Raw genomic sequence first — 23,915 nt, 5'->3', positions numbered from 1 at the left:
TAAATATCTAGATGTCGCTTTTGAACTGGTTTACTTGTCTTCTACTGTTGTTAAACGAACCTATAATTAGAATATCAGTTTTACAGGAAAGCGCCATTATGGATAGGTTGTATCCAACTTTGCTTTTAATTTTTGGTTTTGCAGCTCTATTTCTATTTCAAACAGGTAAAATCGTTCTTCAAAATACATACCAAAATTAAAGTTTTCCAACATTGTGTGTTGCTACAGTACGTTCGTTGAAAGTAAATTGCACACCTGTACAGGTATTTTGTTTACCCTTTGACAGTCACTCACTTCCGCATATGAGTTTGTGGTGCATCTTAAAGTGTTCGCAAATGTGACTGTACGCATAATAAATTATCAAAGTACAGACCGACTTTTGAAACTGGAAAAGCATAAATGAATCTAACAAATATAAAATTTAAATTAATTTAAGTTTTCAGAAAATAAAAATAAATAGAATGTTCATTTTATTTTATTTCAGAAAGTAAACAAAACAAATTAATAATTCAACTGACTTTTGAAGCAAAAGACGTATAATTAATGCTCTATTTTTTTTTATAGTACTTATATAGGCATTAATTGCTTGCACATGGTGCAGAGCTATTAGTTTCAGTCAAATTACACCCCATCTTGAAATAATTACTTATCACATGTAGATCCTGATCCTGATCCTAAGGTCAATAATTGACACTACTGTTCTCTGTGTGCTATCTTCCTCCTCTTATGGTACACCGTTGCTCGAGGTAATATCTCGCGGTACTTTGGTATACTTGTTTAGGCGCAGGATCGGGAATCAGGGATTGCAAGTTCTTGGAATCTCCCTGGTTTTGTAATATATTCCCCTACAATTTGCGATGTTGCTTCGTAGGTTTCTCTTTTTGGTGGTGCTAGTATTGACTGTATATTTGTTGGATCGATGTTAAGTAGTTCCATTTGTCTTCGCATGTCCTCTCTTTCTTGTTGGTATCTTGGGCAGTATAGCAGGAAGTGTTCTGATGTTTCTTCTTCTCCGCATTCACAATATGGCGTGAGGGATTGACCGATTTGGTTTCTGTATTTGTTAAGTCTGCTGTAGCCCGTTCTTATTTCTGACAATATTCTTCCTATTTGGTTGTTAGGCTTGTCTAGTTGTGCGTCCTTACCAACGATAGGAATTAGGTTGAAAAGCTGTCTTCCAGTTTCACTAATTGTCCATCTGCTTTGCCATTTGAGTTTTGTAGACATCTTGACTGCACATCTTACATCTGACATGGTTATGACATTATACTGATCATTTAGTGATGAGGCCTCTTTTGCAGCGTCTTTTGCCAACTGGTCCGCTATCTCGTTCCCGGCTATATTAGCATGGCCTGGGATCCAAGATAGGGTTGTTAGTATGCTGTGTCTTAAGAGCGTTCCCATGCATTCTTTGATATCAGTAATTGTGTCGATGTAGTTAGAAGATTTCCAGTTCAGAGTCAAGATGCCTACAGCAGTCTGGCTATCTGACAGTATTTTAAGCTCAGAAAACTGGTCCTTTATAGTCGTTATACAGTGCTCCAGGACCACTAGTATGGCTACTAGTTCAGCAAGAAGTATCGATCCTCTATTAGCTACTGGCCTCTTTAGACTTATGCCTTGGCTATTTCCAGAATATACTACTGCTCCTGCCCCACATGGTCCCGGGTTACCTAGATTCTGATTGGAAGCTGTATGATGCAACTGAGATACAGCAACAGCTATTGGCAAAAAAAGATTAACGAAAAACAAATAAGTTACACAACAAATGACAGCCCCTGAATTATACAGGCCAGTGGCGGATCCAAATAATTTTAATAAGTGGGGCCCACTGACTGCCTAAGAGGGGGCCCACTCAGGACATATGCTTCAGTGATTCCCTATATAATCAACCAAATTTTTCCCAGAAAACGGGGGGCCTGGGCCCCCTTCTAAATCCGCCTCTGCAGGCTCCAGACTTGGGACAGGCACATGCATACAGAATGTGGCTGGGTTTAACCAACCCTCCCCTAACCTGGGACAGAGGTGTAACAGTACAACATAAGAACGAACTATAAAAATCAGTTGAAAAAGGCTTAACTCATCCGTGGATACAAATAGAAATACATGTTACAAAAACATGGCCAAGTGGATATGTCCTTTTCCAACATCAAACTTTAACATTAGACATTTTAGAACTTTTTGTACGCTTCAAAATGTAATACACATTGACAAGAAGAAGATTTCCATGTGAAAAGTGTGAGTTTATTGTAAATTATTGAAGAAATCATGTGTCCATTGCAATGGACAAAATGTACAACGTCTTAACCTTTGAAGTTATCAAGGACCTTTTGAACAGCCAATGGAATTTTTGTAATATTGTCTCATGATGTTGGACAAGCCAATAAAATTAACACATTATATTGAGGCATGGGGAAACCCTATACACAATTATGCATAGATAAATTATTATGTCTTAGTTAAAATTGTTAAACTATAAGATAGATGAGTGAAACTAGGTCTAAAATAAATGTACCGGTATGTACCTAACTTTTATAAAATTTGACTTTCAGGATTTTCTTTTCGATGTTACCAGTGCAATTCATACATGCAGGAAGACTGTGCTGACCACTTCAATAATCAAACATGGCATTTATCTGAGTGTGCTGAAAATGTAACAATGTGTAGAAAAATTGTACAAGAAGGTAAGATGGTTAAAGCGGATGAACTGTTCTAAATGTAAATTTTGTAGATAAATGAATGTACAATTTGAATATCATATCGTGTAAGGTTAGATGTTTGTTTGTTGTTTCTTAGCAACAAATTTGGAAAAGCACTAAGAGAAAAGGAACAGAAAGTATTTTTTTATGCCAATTCTTAAAAGTTATGAGACAGTGGACATTCAGAAATTGTTTCTCTGTGTGTTTCTAATGACTTTCAATCATATACATTGACTGTGTTGTATTGCGGTTCAGATTTACATCAAGGTTGTTTCAATAAATGTTGTGTAAATGAAAATAAAGAGATGTGGTAGGCTTTTATAAATGACCAGTCCTAGGATGTAAACCATTACAGATCACAGTATGACCTACAACATTGCTGAACAATATTTAAAGTTAAATCCATACCTTATAGGTATAAAAGTCCAGGGCATAACAAACTAAAAACAAAATGTTAAATAATTCAAAGGAGAAAACAAGCAGCCTGATTTATGCTAAAAAACAAGAGCAATTAACAAGTGTGATAGACAACAACAAACCAATGACAACCACTGGATTGCATTAGTTCCTGGTTTGGTACATTCTTTTAATGAAATTGCAAAAGACACAAAATAACAGGATTGAGAGTAATTTTAATGTATTATATAATATCTCAAAGTTGGAACTGTTAAAAAGGATGGTGTAACCTCAGTTTCATATTTGACTGATCATGATGCAATTATTTGTTCATGATCAAGTTGTCAGATTCCGACATTGGAAAAAATATTTTTCTTTCTTTCTAATTAAAAGCTTTTCATATTGTTTTACTGACACATCACCTATTTTCAATTTCTATTTTAGTTTATTACAATGATGAATGGCAGTTACGATATGTCCGACAGTGTGCCCCTAGTGGTATTGTAGGTGGGGATGAAGGTCGACGTTGTTTGGAAAAAACAGGAACATACAAAGTGAAAGTGCGGATTTGTCATTGTGATAATCAAGAAGGTTGTAATGGTGCCTCTAATTTCCACAGCAACATTCACGTCATTTTATTGCCACTAATGACAATTGTATATGTAAAATATTTGTGGACATGATAAAGAAGTGCTACATCAACATATGTTAAAAAGTTGTGAATTAGAATCGATCTGAGTATCCTAGCTGGGTATCATTTAACTACAAATTTATATAAAAAATTAAATAAAAATCCCACAAGGTGACTGGTACATGTTGGGTTTTTTTGGGGGGGTTAATTTTTAGGTGTTTTTCCGACTTATTAAATCTTATAATAGCTTGTTTTGAGATTAAATTCATGTGTTTATGGGTAGTGCTTAGAAAAAAAAAACATACAAACCATGTTGAAAATACAAACAAACCCCTCCTCCTTCCAAACTGTTGCAACTAGGGATTTGAATTTTCATGTCGATATGGAAAACACTGATTTCTCCTTTAATTATAATTGATGAATTAATGTGATATGCCTGTTCTCTAATGGTTAAATATTCACTGTTCAAAATATTCTTTTTGATTTATTAACCTCCCACTTGATAATTTGTTGTACATAATCCAGTAGTTTTATTTTCATCTTGATATCATTCACTTAAACCATTCCAATCGGATAACAGTCAAGAATCATTCCATATTGTGTATAAATTCATGTCATATTGATAAGGAAATAAGAATTGTATCAACAGAACCTATTATGATATATTTAAAGCCTTTTTACCATCTTAACTAGTTACTGCTTTTAAAACCATTGTACTTGTAAAATAATAACCTCACAAGTCTATAAATAAGTACTATAGTATTGGTGTCCTTTTTAGGTTTCAGATCACACTTATGGCTGAAAATTTTGAAATATTTGTACAACCAAGCTTTTTGTTATGTATTTGAAGTTTTCAAATAAATAATTGTAATTGAAAGAAAGAATTTTTTTTCCTGAAAACCACTTAATTTTATATAGACCTGGTCATTTCAGTTAAATTAAGTTTTCGAAAAAGAAATGAAGGTGTTTTACCTTTGCAATTAGATTACAATAAGTAACAAAGTATAATTTTAATCTGTTATATAGCTATTTATAAAATTTTACTTGAACTGACCTGTTGAATTAGAAAATTAGATATATTTAAAAAAAATTTAATAAAATATTTGATTCCTCCTCAGGTATGATTCATTGTTTCAGAGTTTTGTGAAATTCTGTAGTTGAGGTTGTGCCATTTGTATTATATACTTTTTATATTTTATGCTGTAAAAAAATCATTTATAATAAATAAAATATTTTACAAACATTGTTTTACTGTTTTTTTAACCATTTAGAACTACATGTACTGGATCCAAAAGGCCAGTGTAATATCTTATTTGATCATATTCTCTGTAGGGTGATCTTCATTTAGAACTACATGTACTTGATTCAAAAGGCCAGTGTAATATCTTATTTGATCATATTCTCTGTAGGGTGGTCTTCATTTAGAACTACATGTACTGGATCCAAAAGGCCAGTGTAATATCTTATTTGATCATATTCTCTGTAGGGTGGTCTTCATTTAGAACTACATGTACTGGATCCAAAAGGCCAGTGTAATATCTTATTTGATCATATTCTCTGATCTTCATTTAGATTTTAAAAAATTTTCAAATAATATCATCAACTTATTATGATATTAACTGGGTAGTATTAAGTTAACCTAGCTATTACAATTAATACTTATCTTCTATCCTGCCTGCTAATAGAATTGTTGGATGTCTTTTGCCTGAAATGTCAGTCTGATGAATTTGAGTTGATTCTTCATCTTATTTTCATTATTCAATAATTAAAAAGTTGAGATTTGGACTCTAGTCGGTGCCTATGGGAAATAGATCTAAAACTAGGTCAAGTTCAAAGACTATATCAGTACAAGGTCAACTGTATTGGGTCTCACAGTCCATGACATTGAACTCAAGAATTGCAGTGTTATTTCAGTTTCTAAGATACAGCTAAGCTTTTTTTGTAAAATGCTGAATAGAAGAGGTTGATAATCTTAAATGCACATGTTGTATGGTCTTTTGACCAGAATCTGATCTTTCCATCTGTCATATGTTAGTTGTCCTTGACCTTATTTTTATGGTTAACTTTATTTTTTATATAGAATCATTGCAAGGTATACATGTTTGATTGAATGATTAATTGTTGGTGTTAAGCGCCCCTCGCAGCATTATTACTTTATTGTGGCATCAAGTTTTTATTGAGAATAGAAGCTGGAGAACTCACAACCTCATTGTTTTCAGCCTATTATTGCTAGATGTACAAAAAAATTAACTAATTATACAATGTACCACAAAAATTGAACTAGTCAGACCATTCATCCACCGAGACAGATTCAAATTGACGTCACATTTTGTTATGGTTGACCATTTGGTGATGAACATTAACATTAAAAATTTGCCCAATTATGGTCAGTTTTTGAGAAAAGATTGCATGAAATGCAAGAAAAACTCTATTGTACTGACATGATATCTTTATGGTTTGAGATTTATCAATACCCTTCATAGTTAAAACAAAATAGTGCAATAAGTCAATGTCATGCAATTTATTAATGATATTATGTACTTTGATATTTAAGTACAATTTGATGTGAATATGAATTACCATACTTGTCAATGAAACATTCTTTATTAAAAATTACATTATATGAATCTTATAAAAATAGGCTCAACCACAAATGTACAATAATGATCAAAGGAGGATTACTAACTCCAACTCAAATGTTTAACTAGCAAAATACAATTCAATGTTTTATTCAAAAATTCACAAAATAGGAAAAAAAGTTTTCTTTATACTTGAGTGCTCACAAGCACTCCGACTAGTATTATTATACCATAAGTAATTATATTTGACCTTGATTTTTTGGATATGCTTTATAATTCAACATTAAGTTTTGTAATTAGGTCAGTTTCTCAGATTTTTAAAGTTGTTATATATAGTTAAACTAAATTTCTGTGTACAGAATAATCGATTGGTGTACATGTTGATTATACAGGTTTTATCTGACCTTTACCTTGTTTTCAGGGTCAATGATAAGAGTTTACTGTCAAGGTCAATTTCTCAATCACACTTTGTAATATGTGAATTTTTTGTTTGTTGTATAGAATGTGTACTTGTCTATCAGAAGGAGGTCATTTGACCTTCACCTTATGGTTCATTGGTCAGCATTAATGGTTTATTTTTATAAGTATGAAATTAAGGAAATGTGGGATGATTGTGAAATTCTATACCAAATGTATGTTTAAAACAAACTCAAGATCGCCATGATTTCAACAATGATCAAAACCTGGGTTATATAGGTGAGCTACAAAAGGTCACGAATAACAAAAACTGTGAAATACCGGTACAATAAAGAAAACTACAATCTGATTTAAGGAAATAACATCAAACTATCACTTGAGCAGGGGCATTGTTGTTACAACACAACATATGGACAAATTATGAAAACCAACTAGAAAAGCTTCGATTCAAATGATCCATTCTATACGACAACAAAAATAAAAGAGTGTGAGTCAGAAACATTATCATTGACTTATGTAGATAGTAAACTAAGATTTGATAGTAAAATGTAAATATATATTATTAATAGTATATTTATGCTAATACATTACAGAATAAAACGAAAATAATTGAATTTAAAGAGAACAACGAAATAACGGGTTTTTGGAGAAAAAAGGAGAGGGAAACAAATTGTCCCGTCCCAATGATGGTTTCCTGGACAGTTTTCAAACAATATAAGTAATAGCTCAACTATATGGTGTTGTATGCCATAATGGAATAAGTGACAGTGTGCGTGTCTGTCTGGCAGGGTTCCTCTAACTGTGATCTCACTTTATGAACCATTGATGTTAACTTGTACGTTGAAAATCCAGCTCAGCGTGGCAATATTGTACAAAGTAGGGTTCATATTCATATTTCAAAACAGGTGCTTATCCTATTGATACATTTATGTGCCACTAAACGCCAAACAGCCATCAAAGATCTGCAATCAAAGCCAACATTTTCTAAGTGACAAAAAATACATATATTTAAAGACAACCCCTGCTCTGACGTCGAGGTTCCATAATTTGACATGGAAATGCTAAACTATATTGTGCAATAGTGTGTTGCAGTCATAAAAATAAAAATACAACTCATCAGCGTGGACTGCAGCTTCTAGATATGAATCTCACATGCATAATCTAAACTAGCTACAAATGAATGCATGCTTATATGGATTTAATGTGACAACGCACACTATTCATTTGATGCTTATATTAGGTAAGATGGAGATGTTCGAGTATTCCTATCGTGTGTACAATGTACATATACATTGTACTACAATGTACATATACATTGTACTTGTAACCAAATTCTTTTTTGTTTCTGTCATATCGGACAGCTCTCCTACACGGACCTTATTGTATGCTGAAAAAATACTATATTTTTTTTATATATATATCTATTATGGATTCTGTGGTTTCAAGCAAAAATATTTTGAATTCAAACAGTTTTATTGTGTAAATTACTATAGACTAGCTAGTTTAGTCGTTTGGTCTAGATCGCACGAATGAACATTGAGCATCAGGAGTAACAAGAATTGATTTCACACACTGTCGTACAACAAATTAACCGATTGTTAAGGCTTCAGTAAAAGGAATAAACTAACAGACTGATAAATGAATTTTACCCTGCGATTTATCAGCCATTTCGTTATATACAAATAAACTCTCGAGTGGAAGATACAAAAGTGACATGTATATACACTCCTGAGTCTAAGAGAAACGGACAACGCCATGACATGATTTAAATAAAACGTAAAAGAACCAAAAGAGAATAATAATCTACAAAACACAATATACAAAAGACTGAAACAACACGAACCACACCAAAACCAGTAGGTGATTTTAAGGGTTAGCAGACCCTGTTCCACTTGTTGCACCCTTTACTTTATACTCATGAAAGTACAAATTCTGTGATGACATTTGCCCCATTTGCCTCAATGTAGTTACGGCCCTGTCACCACTTGTATAACATTATACATTCCAATATACATATAAAACATTGCGTATAACAAGCAATATTGGATAACATATATAAAACGATGATTGCGTATATTAAAACAGTAAAACCTGTCGTCGCCTTGGAATCATATTCCATAGCAGTAAAGCAACCCGTGAGACGTCCATTACATTTTTTAAGGGATGACTTCAGTTCAATCATTTTGAAACTTTGTTTAATAGGCTTGTTATAATCAGCAATCCCTTTTCAAAGAAATGATGATAGAAAATAAAACTCCGGAATATTGTATTACCTGGGAAATACTGCATTGATATACCCCATTATACGTTAGTGTTACTTAAATGTTGCTACATAGAAATGAAAAGTTCACAATTGGAAAGCTGAATTAATCTCTTTTCAGTCGAAAAGTTCTGTTCTTTATGAACCCTCATGTCACCAGTCTCATTGTCAATTGCTAGATGTTGTATAAAAAAACCGATGGAGTTCTTTATTTTTCTGTTTGATTTCCTATGTTTTGCTTATATTTCTCACATTAACTATTTTCGGCAAAGAAACGTTTGAATAGGTCGATAGTCGATGATGTAACGAATGATAAAATCATACACCAAAATTTGAAATTATAATATTCATATATATAGATGTTATATCAAATATTATTGGATGCCGAATTGACGTTAAATAGGTGCCGATTTGACTTTTTCCAAGGATATGTATAGTTAACTATACAAATCCTTGCCTTTTCTATACTGGTGCCGATTTGACTTCACACATGATAGTCTGACCATATTATTATTAGATAATATAATAGGCATTGGCTTTATATCTGTTGCCTGACATAACAACATACAAGTCAAACAAGTTTTAAATTTTTTATCAACCCCTAAAATTGGTATCATATTTCGTTTGTCAAAATATTAATCTAGTAAGGGAGCTACCATTTGATTCTTATGGGGGGGGGGGGGGGGGGGCTAGGATGAAAAATTTTGTCCTGCTTTTTTTTTAGTTGTAATCTCTGTCCTGCCTTTTTATTTTTTACTCTATTCGGTCCTGCCTTTTTTTTTTACTAGTTTATCCTGACTTTTTTTACACAAATTGTCATCCTGCCTTTTTATTTACCAAGTTGCTCATCCTGTCTTTTTTTTTTTACTCAAAACTCCTGTCCTGCCTATTTTTTTTCAAATTTCATCCTAGCCCCCCATAAAAATCAAATGGTAGCTCCCTAAAGCGTTTTCAAAAATCCGCGGGAAATATCTAATAAACTGGTTCCCCAAATTAAAAACCAGTTAGCAGGTGCTCGAAAGAAAATATGTAAATGAGACAGGTGGCGCTCTTCAAGTTTCAAAGACAGCCATGATGGACAGGTTATGGACAACCTGTTCCATTTTAGTAGTATTGATATGCTTATTCCGGACAGGTAATTGGTCTTATTTAAAAGTCTGGACCACATAGAAGATTGTACATTTTATTTGGTTCCTTAAATGTTTCAGATCATTTATTTTTTTAGATTTACCTTTACGATTGGTCACTGGCCAAAAATGTATGATTGTTTACCTGAATTTGTTCACTTCCGCAAAGTGATTTTACAACAAAAAGACTGTTTTTGCTGATATAACAATCCTGTTCGGCATACTATGATTGTTAAAAGTCCATGAACAGTAGCTACGTCTTGTCCTGTAGTTAATTATTCTATGGCTGTGAGACAAAGTTAGATTAAATGCGCCTTTTGGTAGAGGGCAATCTACCTGTGCTGTAAACTAAATTCCACTTTTGTCAGATGAACCACCTATTTAAATGTAGATTCCCTAACTTTTAAGATGTGTCACTTGTTCCATCCGGTATTTAAATGGTTAAAACCACAAATCTGCTGTATACACATAAATTATGTAAACATGGTCAACATCACAAATTATTTCACAGCAAGTTTACACATTTATTGAATCGGGGTCCGTTCGCCCTGATTAACTTTCGCCCTGGTACCTGTTCGCCCTGATACCTGTTAGCCCAGGGTCCGTTCGCCCTGATTAACTTTCGCCCTGGTACCTGTTAGCCCAGGGTCCATTCGCCCTGATTTATTTTTATATTATTGTCTACTTGCATAATATTTATTATTTGTTCATAGTATGATAAATATTGATGACAAATTCTGAATTTGACAGTGTCCATGAAAAATAAGCTCCACATCATATGATTTTTAACCCCCATAGCAATTACAAAAAATACAAGAAATCTACATGGGAACCTTCATGACAGCTTTTGGTCATTCTCGACTAAAGGGGGACCATGAAGACTTGGCATTTGAATGGTTAAAAACGGCAATAAATGAAAATATTGATACTTCTAATTCTATAATGAAAATTCAAATAAATATAATTTAGATAAGCAATGAATTAGCATGTTCACCATTCCTTGTATGGAGGGATAAAATACTTCCGATCGCGCTACACTGTACAGCGTAGACACGGTTTGTAATGGTGAAAGTTCCTCCATCGTTCAATTTTCATCCATGGAGATCCCTGGTAGAATACTTGAATACAATGTATTTATCTTTATTGAAATGTGTTATAACTGTTACAGTTTCCATGTTTTACAAAGTGTAAATGACTGTTTTTACTCATTTCAAGCTGACTAATTTCAGGGCTTTCCCTTGAAATTGAAGTAGAAGACTCAATTAAAATTATAGGCGGATGTAACATGTGTTCTGCGAAGCCGAACGCCCACCAAGCTGTAAGCTTGGTGCCTTACGGCAGGGGGTCTGGGGGCCGCTCAAGGCCCCCAGAAGCTCTGGCATAAATAGAGCAAAATCCTGCATTCTCGCAATCTCCTGGCACCTAATATCATCTTTCAAATGACCATTTTTTATGTACAAAATGTATGAAATTAAAGAAAGAAATAAAATCTCAAAGAAATTTCATTTTTTTTTATGTTATAGTTTTTTATTTTTATTACCTTATGCTTAAAATTCATTTACATTTAAAGGAGTTTTATTCATATAATAATCCGGATTGTTAGAAATCTTAATCGATTTATTTTACATAACTACGTACATTTGTAAACAAATGACCCCCTTTTCTCTCTAAAGACTGTTACGCGTATTTAAATTATACAATTATTTCTCAAGCATTGACGTTTGGAAAGCCAAAAAAAGCCAACGAGTTAATGACCATCGGAACGTCTCTCTTGTTATCTTTGAAAAGAAAGGATGCATTCTGACGTTAAATAGACAACCAATCAGTGACCTGAATTCATGTAAACTACATGTATATTTAGCCCAAGGTAAACACTGACTTTTCATCCCTTGTTTATTGTGACCGCGACTTTGCGACAATACGTCTTTCGGCTGCCTGTAAACATTTGAAAAAGATAATTTTTCTTTTTAAATTTATATTTTTGTCAGTGAAGTAGTCGGCACTTGAAACCACCGCAAACGGCGGAATTCCGCCGGCTACCGGCTTCACTGGAAAGCCCTGTAATTTATCAAAACAAAAAGTAATTTTTATTATTTATCAAACAAAGACAATTATTATACAAGCAGTGAGAATTATTATTTTATCATTGAACAGTTAATGCTCCAAAATAAGCCATCATCTTTTAAATATTTCCATGTTTTTTTTCATGAATGTCAAGAATTTATACCATACAAATATCTGAAAAAGTTTTATTAAACTTTTATGACCTTAATATTAATATTTTGAAATAACAGTATGCAGGGTGAATGGATTTATAGGCGAACGAACTCAGGGCGAACGGACCTAGGGCGAAAAACATGCAATCAGGGTACCACATTTATTGACATCTATTGACTACACAAGTCAGTCATTTAACACGAAACTATCATATACTTGCATATATGACATCTTACACCAATATGTACAGTTAAAATCTAAAAGCTGTGCTACATTCAGCAATTATCATTAACTCATCTACCACACGCTCATCTTCTGTAAGCTAACATCTAAATGTGTATTCAAGTAGACAGATTCCATCCTCTATATTACAAATTTTCCTTTAATCAAGCCTGTATCTTCGCAAAACTGTGTCTATATAATAATATTTATCCTTTTCTGATGTAGTGCAAAGCAAAACCCAATTGACAAATGTTCAATATTTACCCATGCCTCATTTTAAAAAATGACATCATAGAAAGAACCAACAACAATATGTCACATAATAATGTGGTTATTCAATCTTCCACTTTTCACAATCCACTCTATATTATTTTTTGAATACATGTATGCATGACATAATTTCCACTGGACTTTTAAGAGATGGACTCAAATTAGCATGTTTGAATATTTCTGGTGTGGCAAACACACATTTTAGATTATGGCCTAAGATTTAATATCATCTGTTGGAGAGTTTGGGATTCTGAGTTACTACACACATATACTATTATAATTATTATTTTGTCGCCAACAATAATTTTGTTTAGCAATCGCTTACAAATTAAGTTATTCTACAATATTATATATATATATTATCTCTATTCTGGAAATTTGTAAGTGTCACGTTTTAGTCACACATGACTCGTTGTTGTAAGACCAGAAAATACATGTATGTAGATCATTTTGCATATTAAATTTTGTAAATGTGGTTTGTACATGTACACTACACCTAAACAATACTGAAAATGTATTATATTTTCAGGAACTTTTAAAACTTATATTAAACTTGAATTATTAGTTTACTTAGGTTTTAAATATATTTAATTTTGATCCAGTCCATGAATAAACATGCATTAAAAGAGATTTGTAGTTTTCCTATAACTTTAAAGACAAGATTTTCACTGTTTTCATGCATTACACAGGCAGTCTGCACAGATAGCCACTAGTATGATGCCCCTGACTATTAAAACATTTGAATTTTCATTCAGACTAGTAAGTTTTTTTCAAAACTTTGTTTGAACCAATAAGAAAAATGTTAGAATATTGGTCTTCGGACTTATAGTTGAACACGTTTTTGGTGCAGACTGTACAGAGTTATCATAGTGAATGGAGTATTTGTAAGTGGTATTTCTGTTTATAATACATAGTATCTTTTATTATGTTACAGGAGAAGCTGTAGAATGTTATCAATGTGACAGTAATGAAGATGGTATCCAGTGTCCTGCTGATGAAAGATTTGACACATATATAAATGCTCCTGTAGATTGTAATGGGTTTGAGGCTCATACACCTGGGCAGTTTTGTATGAAAATAACACAGGAAAGTCCTGGCTGTGAGTATTTATGTTACTGTATTTTAAATACATTGTTTGATATATTATTAAAGTTATAGTAACGATAGTAAATTTTGGAAAGATATCTGCATTAAGTTAGCCAACCTTGTCATAGAAAATCCATTTGCATTACAAAACAGTAAACTTAGAATTAGTTATTTCTTCACTTTCCATGCTTATATAGAATATGATAATGCACATTTTACTGACATATATGCTAATGGTAAATATAGTGTATGAGTTATTGCAAAACACTGATAATAATGTGACAAGTGTAGATTTGTTTCAATTTCTGTATTATATTATGATTTAACTGCGTTTGAAGATTAACACTAACAATTTTATTTTACTGTATTTTGGCATCTCTAGTGAATTTCAGAAATATCGTTCTTGTAGGTTCTATATTGATATAGATCTTCATCTACTGAAAATATATGTATACATATTGACCTGTTTGACTATTTATTACAATTTACAAGAACATTTCTATTCCCTATGAACTGTTTAATATTAGGATTTTATACAAAAAATATTTTAAATTATAACTTACAGGGCGAGGATGGAAAAAAGTGACAAGAAGATGTGGTTCAAGGACAGACTCAGGTAATCATATTATAGATTTAAAATTGGGTTGCAAGGTGAAAACAAGTAATATATGAGGCCCTTCCAGTGTTTTCATATTAAATTTTAGTGCTTCTATTTCAGTGCTAAAGTGTTTCACAATTTGATTTTGATAGTCGCTGCAGTATGATTTATTTTGATTTTAATTTTCTTGTGCATACTTTCCACCATGTGATTACCTGGTACAATGAGTATATTTATTTTACCTGATGATGTCAAATATCAAGGGACCAGTTCAGTATAAAAACAGAATGACATCAATCTGCCTATCTTTCAATATTAATTTAGAGATTCAGAATAAAAAGATGCACAAATTTGGGAAAAGGGGTAGGTCTGTCATGCCATATATTCAAAATTTGATCTTTGACGATGTAGATTGTTATTTTCTATTGTAGGTGTGGCCTGGGGATGTCTATGGTCATGGGACACAGTGGGTGTGTTTAGAGAGATCTGCTACTGTGAATCAAATAGATGCAATAGTGCTGCTGGATTACATCTAAGCCTTTTGTCAGCCATTTTTGTTGTTATTACTGCATATCTTGTCAAATTCTTATAATCCATATTTTTTGAAGTGTCTGCATATAGTTCATTTGTATAAAGTAGGAACATCACACATTAATTCAGAAATTTGTATATAGAGTAAGGAATAATTGTATTAGTCCTATCAAAACAAAGTAATTACTGTAAACACAATTCACAAGCAATATTGTAGATTGTCATGAGTATAACATTATAGATATCAAAGAATGCTTCAGGTGTGTGTTGAGTTGTAGAGGATTTTATTATATAATTTCAATTATTTAACCTTTTAATCCAGCATTTATATTACATACATGGGATAGAAGTTGAGGTAAAAATCATGAAAGTACCACATTAAACAAAGAAAATACATAAGAGTGCTCCTCGCTTGTATTGTACTGTAAATTCAGAAATTATTGCGTGCATTTATTATTGTGATTATTGTCATTTTAGACTTAAATGGGATTTAAATTTTTACGATTTTGTGAAAAATCATGTTTAATTCATATAAAATATTTCAAAATGTTAAAATTATTGTGTTTACAACGCTGTCGGAAATTTTCGCTATAATTTCTGAATTTACAGTATGACTAATGAAAATAATAACTTTTCTTTTTAGAATGACCAATCGTTTTACCTCTTATTTCAAAAAGAATATCTGATAGCTTTCTGAAATGAAATATTTAGTCATAACAGTTCAACCTCAACTTTTATCCCAATTTTCCTGTACAGCTATATATTTTAGTGACACACTTTAGTTGAATTAGACAATGTCACTTTGTTCTATGCAATTCTGTGTAAATATTGGGGTTTGTTTCAGTGCCATACATTTTGTTCTATAATTTCATACCATTATTTTCCGCTTGTTTTAGTCCTATTATTTAACCTTTATCACTCATCAGTTTCAGCTGTGGTCTAGGCATAGTGTAGTGCATGGTAGAGGGCTTGTTGAAAGTATTGGCTATTAAATATTTTGTTAACCATTTCAGTATTCACTATATTTTAAAATGCTGGTTATATATGTTTAATGTTTTGATAACACAAATTTTCATTGAAGCACTGTAGAACAAGAAATGAGATTCATCTTCTGTACATGGCAACAGTTCTGGCTTCAATTGATTTCAATAAGGTCCACCTTGAATTTTCTAACATCCCTATCTGTTATTCTGTAAACTTCAAAAACATATCTCTATCTGCTTCTGGTGTGAGTGAGTGTAAGAGGAAATTGGTTGAAAAATTGTTGTATGAGGTTGAAGATGTAAATAAAAATGTTTTATATATATTTGTTGTCAAATAGAAAAAGTTAGTAATTATTAAACTAAAAAGGAATTTATCATTGAATGAATAGAGAAAATACTTTTATTATAATGTGCTAAACAAAAATGTTAACAAGCAAAACCAGGTGGTTAGATAACTGATTTAAACTATTGAATAATGGTTTCTATCACCAACATAATTAACATTTTTTTAAGAATGATGACCTTTTCATTTCAGCAAAGGGAAGACAGATTGCTGTTCAATTTTCTTATTTTGAAAAAAGTTTTATGGATGTTTAAAGATTTTCAGAATTCTATAAAAAAAAAAAGCAAGGCAAATTTGGAAAAACAGAATTCTAAAAGTATATGGAAAAAAATGTCTGATGCTTTTAGCATTTTACAGATGATCAATTACCTAAGGCAACTTAGCTAAACAATATAGATGAACTAACTAGCTTCTGTCTATCCATGTACAACTATGCATTTATATAGCTCATAGATCAGAACAATGATCAACTTGAATAATATTAAAATTGAAATTTTGTAAACTAAAAGGTGGCTCCAGGAAATAAAAATCAGAACTAAGACTTGGTGAATTGACTCTGTATTGTACCAAAACTAATGAATTTATATTTTTATCAATTTTTGAAAGACATTCTATATACATACATATTATAATGTATAACTTGTTAAAAACTACATACCGGTACTTTTTATGTTTACTACCAAATGGTGCTATATCAATAATGGTTTATTTTGAAAGAAAAATGATGAACGCTTAATCATCCATCCAGAAAAGCTTATACAATGGTCCAGTCCAAACTAAAGATTTCAGATTTTTAATTGAACAATTTTATATTTTGATAACATTTTATATGTGTGTGTTGAACATTGTGGTTGTGATAAATTCAACGATGTTTTAGTATAGTTTGTGTGATACAGGGAGGCGTGGATGCCCCCACCCATATCTAACATATCAGATGTAAATAATTTTTTAGTAAGATTGTATATTTAGATAATTTTATTGTATACATTGTGTATAAGTATGTGTGATTGATAAATGAGAGATTGATTCCAGAAAATTTAACAACTCCTACCATTCCATTAGTATGAAATATCGCAGATGATTTTAAAATTGTTTTACCTCATATAACATAATTTATTATTATCCTCCAAAGAAATTTACAAAAGTATAAGTATTTATTACTTAAACATTCCATTTCTTTTGAAAAGTTTTAGTTCTTTTGTAGGTAAATATGCATTGGTCCCCCTAGATGTCTTTTGGTTATTTGTGTTATTGGGTTGCGTTCTCATGACATACATCCCCACATCTCCTTTTCAACAAATTGAAATTTATAAAATTGAAATACTCAGGATAATACTGACTTTTTGCTGTTGTCTTGCAATCAAAATCATCATCTTAATCAAACAAAAATCAGTTTTTGTAAGGTATAATTTCAACTGCAACATTTTAAAAGTAAATTGCATAATAATCGTACAAATTGCTAAAGAGATGAAAGGTAAAAAATAAAATTAAAAATAACCGAGTGAGATATCGTATATATTTTTTCAACATTTATATTAATATTACATTTTACAAATGTCCATAAAAATTTTAGTCCATTTTAAAGTTTAATTGTTAAATTTAAATGTAAACATATCATGTTCCGGTTGTGAAAACTTAGAAAATAAGAAGAAAGGTGTTATATATCAATGGCCAGGCTTTTCTTTGGGAATTGTATTTACATATCAACCAATGGCTGAAAATGTTAGTGATGTTAACCATATCATATTGAAGCTTGATCTTATACTGTTTTTTTATACAATAGAAACTATTTCCACACTGGTTGTGATTTTGCTTTCATTCCACAAATGGTTGTGTAATTTATGTGTAATTTAAGCTATCAAATATATATGTATAGATAGATTTATAAATTCTTATAAAATAAACTTTTGTAGAAAAGATGGTGTTTAAGGTTTTTATTTTATGAAAGTAGAGAACAGTTTTTGAGGGCAATATTTGTTGCCTCTTTGCTGTATTCTTGACTAGTTTCTAAATTAGCCCTGAATATATAAAAAAGAAGATGTGGTATGATTGCCAATAAGACACCTCTCCACAATTTTCACATTTTTGTCTCGCTTGACTGAGTCAAAAAGCAAGACAGGTATGCTGTTGCCAGCGTCGCAGTGACGACGTCAACAAATTAATAGTTTGTGATTAGGTCTAGTTTATGGTGAACCACTAGTGGTAGGTCAAAGATATTTGGTATGCAGTTGTATTAGCATTGGCACATCTTATTACCATGGAGATTATTTGGCTCGCCCCTCAGTTATGGTCTATTGACTTTTGAAACTTTTGCTTAGTTATCATGTATTATTTGGTGATTAGGTCAGTTTATGGGGAACCACTAGTGGTAAGTTAATGATAATTGGTATGCAGTTGTATAAGCATTGGTATATATATGTTTAGGTTGGTTTATGGATAACCACTAGTAGTAGGTTAATGATATTTGGTATCCAGTAGAATAGGCATTGGTATATCTCATAACCATGGAGACTATTTGACTACACCCCCTCAGTTATGGTTTATTGACTTTGAAATTTTGCTTAGTTTACATGTATTAGTTTGTGTTTAGGTCTGTTTAAAGGGAACTACTTATGATAAGTCAATGGTATTTGGTATACAGTTGTATTAGCATTAACACATCTCATTTCCATGGAGTTTGTTTAGCCATGTACTTTCAGTCATGGTTCATTGACTCAATATTTGCAAAACTTGCATGTTAAAGTGTTGCTATTCAACATTTGCATTATCAAAATTACGAAAAAAGAGACATATCTCAGTTTACCTATTTATTAATATCTATGATTTAAAAACCTTTTACACTTTTAATATGTATAAGTAGATTGAGTAAACCAGCTGGTGAACCTTTAGAGAAGTTAACAAAAGTACATTTGGTAGTTACACACAGATCCATTTATGAGTGTTTATTAGACACACATGTACAATCAAGAATTGGAACCTTGAAGGAATCATGTGTGTCATGGAGGTAGTGATCTCAGGCTGTCATAATAGACAGATTCTTGCCTGTTTACAAGTGTGACAAAAAGAAGTCAGTTTTTGGAGTAAAGTAGCAGCTGCAAAAAAACGGCCTACTTTTTACTGGCACTTAAATAGTAAATATGTTCACACATGTCAATTTGGTGCCTTTTATATCTTATGGTACTTTATGGTATGGGTTTTTCTCATTATTGATGTCTCATTGACAATCATACCAGATTAATTGGTTAGAATCTTTGTAATAGAGTTGTTCTGATGGTAAGAAGATGATAGCAGATACAACTGGTTAAGCCTGAACATAGACAGTATCAATAACTGATGAGAAACACACTCCCAAAGCTCACTGTCCTCTGCACGACATATTGTCGGGGACATAAAAAAAAAACCTGGACATTGTCCATTCCTCTGGTCTTGTAAGTGCTCTTATGTGTTCAATTGTTACCAGATTTTATAAAACTTATGGTTTATATCAGCAATGTTTCAGAATAATTTATTTAACAGAGTGATCCATCTGTGGAAATAATTATTTTATGGAAAATTGCATTGCATTGTTTTTTGTATATCAAAGGTTTGTAAAAGCAATGTGTTGACAAGTTTGAGACAACTCTCCATTCAAGTATATTTGTAAAAGTAAATCTTTATAGGTATGGCCTTCAACACAAATGCTCACACCAAACAGCAAGCTATAAAGGGCCCCAAAAATTACAAGTGTAAAGTCTTTCAAACGGGAAAACCAACAGTCTAATCTATTTAAAAAAACCACTTATGAACCACATCAAAAAACGACAACCACTGAACATCAGGTTCCTAACATAGGTCTGGTTCAAACAAATGCAGGAAGTTTAAACATTTTAATAGGTACCAAGTTACTACCAACCTCTACCATTATCTGAATGGTGTCTTCCCGATTGTCCCACTTTTTGAAATTACAGGTAAAAAAGTAATGAAATTTTGTGGGACAATCAGGAATAAGTTTGTTGGACAATTGGGAAGTTTAAATGTGGGACAATTGGGAAATGCTCTCATAGTGATTATTTTGTTTTTATAGTGTGTTGCAGTTAATTACAGGTTACTAATCAATGTAAATTATAAAATATTAAAAAAAAACAAAAACAAATACTAATATTTACATATTTTAGTCTTAGTTAAAAAATAGTTATTATTGGCTTTGAACTAGCTGTCAGTGTAATTGCAAGTACTCTCAGATATGTACTTAGTGTCTTTGTTGTATAAGTAACCGTCCAGGTCTGCTCTGTATTTTGGTTACATGCATTACTGTGTGTACCCATCTGATGAGATATGACCTTTTCAACTGAGTTTTATAGTTAGTTCTTATGTCGTACTGTTTTAACACTGTTCTGTTTTATTTGGAGGGTTTGGGCCTTCAAATAAGTTTAACTCCACTACATTCTGGATTTGCCTGTCCTATTTTAGTCAGGTGCCTGTACATCAGGGGTTGTAGCTTGTTGCTGTGTAACATGTTTGTTTTTCGTTCATTATTTGGTACATGAATTAGGTCGTTAGTTTTTCTCGTTTGAATTGTTTTACATTTTTCATATTACTGCCTTTTAAAGCTTACAATGCAGTATGGGCATGCTCATTATTGAAGGCATTAAGGTGGAGAGTTGTCATATTGGAAATCATACCACATCTTCTTATTTTTGATTGATGTCTGGTTCTTCCTTATATAGTTGTTGACGAGTCTTGGTTATTGCACTTTATAGCAAAGACAATAGGAATATTGATAAAACAATCTCTAATAGTGATTATTTGAAAGACAAATCTGGTAAAAATCTAGACAACAGTTTCGTTATCAATAAAGAAAATTGTTGGTTCAGGTGAATCTAACATTGGGTGTTAGCAGTCTTCAATAGCACAGAGAATGTTGTAAAAATGTCCTTTGACTTCCCAAGTAAGATTGCAAAGGAACAAGTGGAAACATTTCTCCATCAAAATTTCGCATAGAGGCAGAATGTAAATGAGTTTATACCAGTTTAAATTGCATGCATTATTTCTAAATTTATTAAAAACTTTACAGAGAAAATGTTATTAAAATTACGGTACTGACATTTGTTTTATAAATAAGGTAACGTTGTAAATATATTTCATAAATCAGAGATATAATATTGAGTTTAAAATTCTAATAATTAAAAAAAAAAAACATTTTTTTTTATACTTTTATAAAATTAATATTTTATATTTTTATAATATTTTTATAAAATTAATATTTAATGAGCAATAATTAATTCTTGTTTAATGAGCAAGACAAAAAACAGTTACCTTGTTTATTCAAGAACATTTTACTTCATAAAATAATGTGTGACAATCAGAACTTTTAAAAGGAATAAACATGATACAATAGTAGAACATCACAAAAAAGTAAGACACACTATAAAATATCAAAAGACATATTTAAAACACTAGTGAACATACTCTGAATGAATAAATTTGATCTATTACAAAATCCATAACATATATAAGGGTTGAGATTTATAAGTAATCTACAATTGAATGAATCCATGGAGTGTATCAGTTTTCTACTAATATTAAGTCACTCTAATCTGCACTTCAGGTACTTTAATGGAACTTTATACCAAGGGTTATTTCTGTAATGCATTTTAACAAGCTATTAATTAATGGTGTATTTCAAAATTATTCAATGGGTGACACAAGTCCAATCAAATGCAGTTATTATGGCTTATGTTCCAGTCCTTTTTGCATTTTAGTTTTGAATTTTTATACAAAATTTTTGTAAAAAGGCAAACTTTACAGTTAAATGACTCGCCTGCTTTACTAATCATGATTTATTTCAATATAAGCCTCCAAGATAACAGTTTTATTTCGTGTATCACATTAACTTAACATTATCATCAAGTCAAGGTCAGATGAAACCCAACAGACAGATATGCATACTTACAATCATTCCATACACCAAATATGGTTGACCTATGGCCTATAGTATCCAAGAAAGAGACCAAACCATGAAAATGATGTTTAGGTAAGATGATACATACAAGACAGACATGTACACCTTACAACCATTCCATGCATCAAATATAGTTGATCTTTTGCTTAAAGTAATCAAGAAACAGATGTATGGTGACCTATAGTTGTTAATTTCTGTGTCATTTGGTCTCTTGTAGAGAGTTGTCTCATTGGCAATCATACCACATCTTTTTTATGCGAACCCAGAAAACATAACATTGATCAATGATGGCAATGAACCATGAAAATAAAGTTATGGACAGATGATACCTGTCAGATAGATTTTGTACACCTTACAATCAATCCATACATTAAATATAGTTGATCATTTTGCTTTAAGTACTGTTGATTTTTTTATATTCGTGGGTTGAGAAAAACATACATATTCATGGATATTTGATTTCATAGTTTTGGCAAGCATACATTTCTTTCCAAATGTAATAACTCGTTGTACATTTGTATTAATCATTCCCTTGTACCCACAAAATCCATGAAAATAAGTATCCAAGGAATATTTATGAATCCACAGCATTTGAAAAACAAGACTGAAAAAAAACCAAACATAACATTGACTAATGAACCTTGAAACAGAGGTCAAGGTAAGATGAAACCTGCCCAAGCTTCAAAACATATAGATGACCTATTATTTATAGCAAGTATAGTTAAGGTTGAGGTCAGGTGAACCCTAGCAGACAGACAAAAGAACTTGCTAGGGACATAAGCCAAATATAGTTATCCTACTTCTCATTATAAGTGAGAAATTCATGACAAAAAAGCTTTACCGGTATATTTCTTTAGCAGTTGCTAAAACCCTGAAAATGAGTTTAAGGACAATAGACAGACAAACTTAAGACATCATTAAACAAGGTTTGAATCATCCAGGTATTTTTACCCTCTGAAATGCAAAGCTTTATACAAATAGTTTACACTCCTTCAGTCATATATTTGAGTCACAAGACCTATTTTTAGGTCAAATGGTCATTCTTTCAAATAAAGTTATCCCAAAGTAGTATAACTTCACATCATTTGTTTCATTGGCAATCGTATGACATTTTCTTCCTCTGAAATAAAATTTGACTTTTTTTCATCCATAAGTATAACACCAACTGATGAGGATACAAGAGAACTACAAATGTTTAAATTTCTTTGCTGTCAGTATCAATCAATTTCAAAGTGTTTACATTACAATCAGTAAAACTGAGATGACTGGGACATATGTAATTCTTACAATCAGTAAAGTTGAGATGACTGGGACATATGTAATTCTTACAATCAGTAAAACTGAGATGACTGGGACATATGTAATTCTTACAATCAGTAAAGCTGAGATGACTGGGACATATGTACTTCTTACAATCAGTAAAACTGAGATGACTGGGACATATGTAATTCTTACAATCAGTAAAGCTGAGATGACTGGGACATATGTACTTCTTACAATCAGTAAAACTGAGATGACTGGGACATAAGTAATTCTTACAATCAGTAAAACTGAGATGACTGGGATATATGTAATTCATCCATGGCTACTAAGGAATTCTAAAATAGGAACACAG

General features: G+C 31.8%; 2 protein-coding genes across 2 annotated transcripts; both read left to right on the top strand.

Moving 5' to 3' along the window:
- Window positions 1-7: 7 nt before the first annotated feature.
- Window positions 8-4,410, top strand: LOC143045771 (UPAR/Ly6 domain-containing protein crok-like). The gene is made up of 3 exons (XM_076218505.1): window positions 8-165; window positions 2,553-2,684; window positions 3,540-4,410. The coding sequence occupies exons 1-3, from the start codon at window positions 12-14 to the stop codon at window positions 3,776-3,778; spliced, it is 525 nt and encodes a 174-aa protein (XP_076074620.1). The 5' UTR covers window positions 8-11; the 3' UTR covers window positions 3,779-4,410.
- Window positions 4,411-10,007: 5,597 nt separating this feature from the next.
- LOC143045770 (UPAR/Ly6 domain-containing protein crok-like) lies at window positions 10,008-18,276 on the top strand. Its single transcript, XM_076218504.1, has 4 exons — window positions 10,008-10,117; window positions 13,753-13,917; window positions 14,470-14,520; window positions 14,934-18,276. Exons 1-4 carry the CDS (start codon window positions 10,054-10,056, stop codon window positions 15,092-15,094), a joined length of 441 nt encoding a protein of 146 aa, XP_076074619.1. The 5' UTR covers window positions 10,008-10,053; the 3' UTR covers window positions 15,095-18,276.
- Window positions 18,277-23,915: the final 5,639 nt, after the last annotated feature.

This window comes from Mytilus galloprovincialis, chromosome 9, assembly GCF_965363235.1.
Source record: "Mytilus galloprovincialis chromosome 9, xbMytGall1.hap1.1, whole genome shotgun sequence".
Taxonomy (NCBI): domain Eukaryota; kingdom Metazoa; phylum Mollusca; class Bivalvia; order Mytilida; family Mytilidae; genus Mytilus; species Mytilus galloprovincialis.
The sequence above is the reverse complement of the archived record's forward strand: the minus strand, read 5'-3'. Positions and strand labels throughout refer to the sequence as shown.

Bases quoted from the DNA above. Each gene is read 5' to 3' on its own strand.
- LOC143045771 (XM_076218505.1), top strand. From the start codon at position 12: ATGTCGCTTTTGAACTGGTTTACTTGTCTTCTACTGTTGTTAAACGAA. The intron at 166-2,552 runs GTAAAATCGTTC...TTTGACTTTCAG, and splicing joins TCTATTTCTATTTCAAACAG to GATTTTCTTTTCGATGTTAC. The intron at 2,685-3,539 runs GTAAGATGGTTA...TTTCTATTTTAG, and splicing joins TAGAAAAATTGTACAAGAAG to TTTATTACAATGATGAATGG.
- LOC143045770 (XM_076218504.1), top strand. From the start codon at position 10,054: ATGATGGACAGGTTATGGACAACCTGTTCCATTTTAGTAGTATTGATA. The intron at 13,918-14,469 runs GTGAGTATTTAT...TATAACTTACAG, and splicing joins AACACAGGAAAGTCCTGGCT to GGCGAGGATGGAAAAAAGTG. The intron at 14,521-14,933 runs GTAATCATATTA...TTTCTATTGTAG, and splicing joins TGGTTCAAGGACAGACTCAG to GTGTGGCCTGGGGATGTCTA.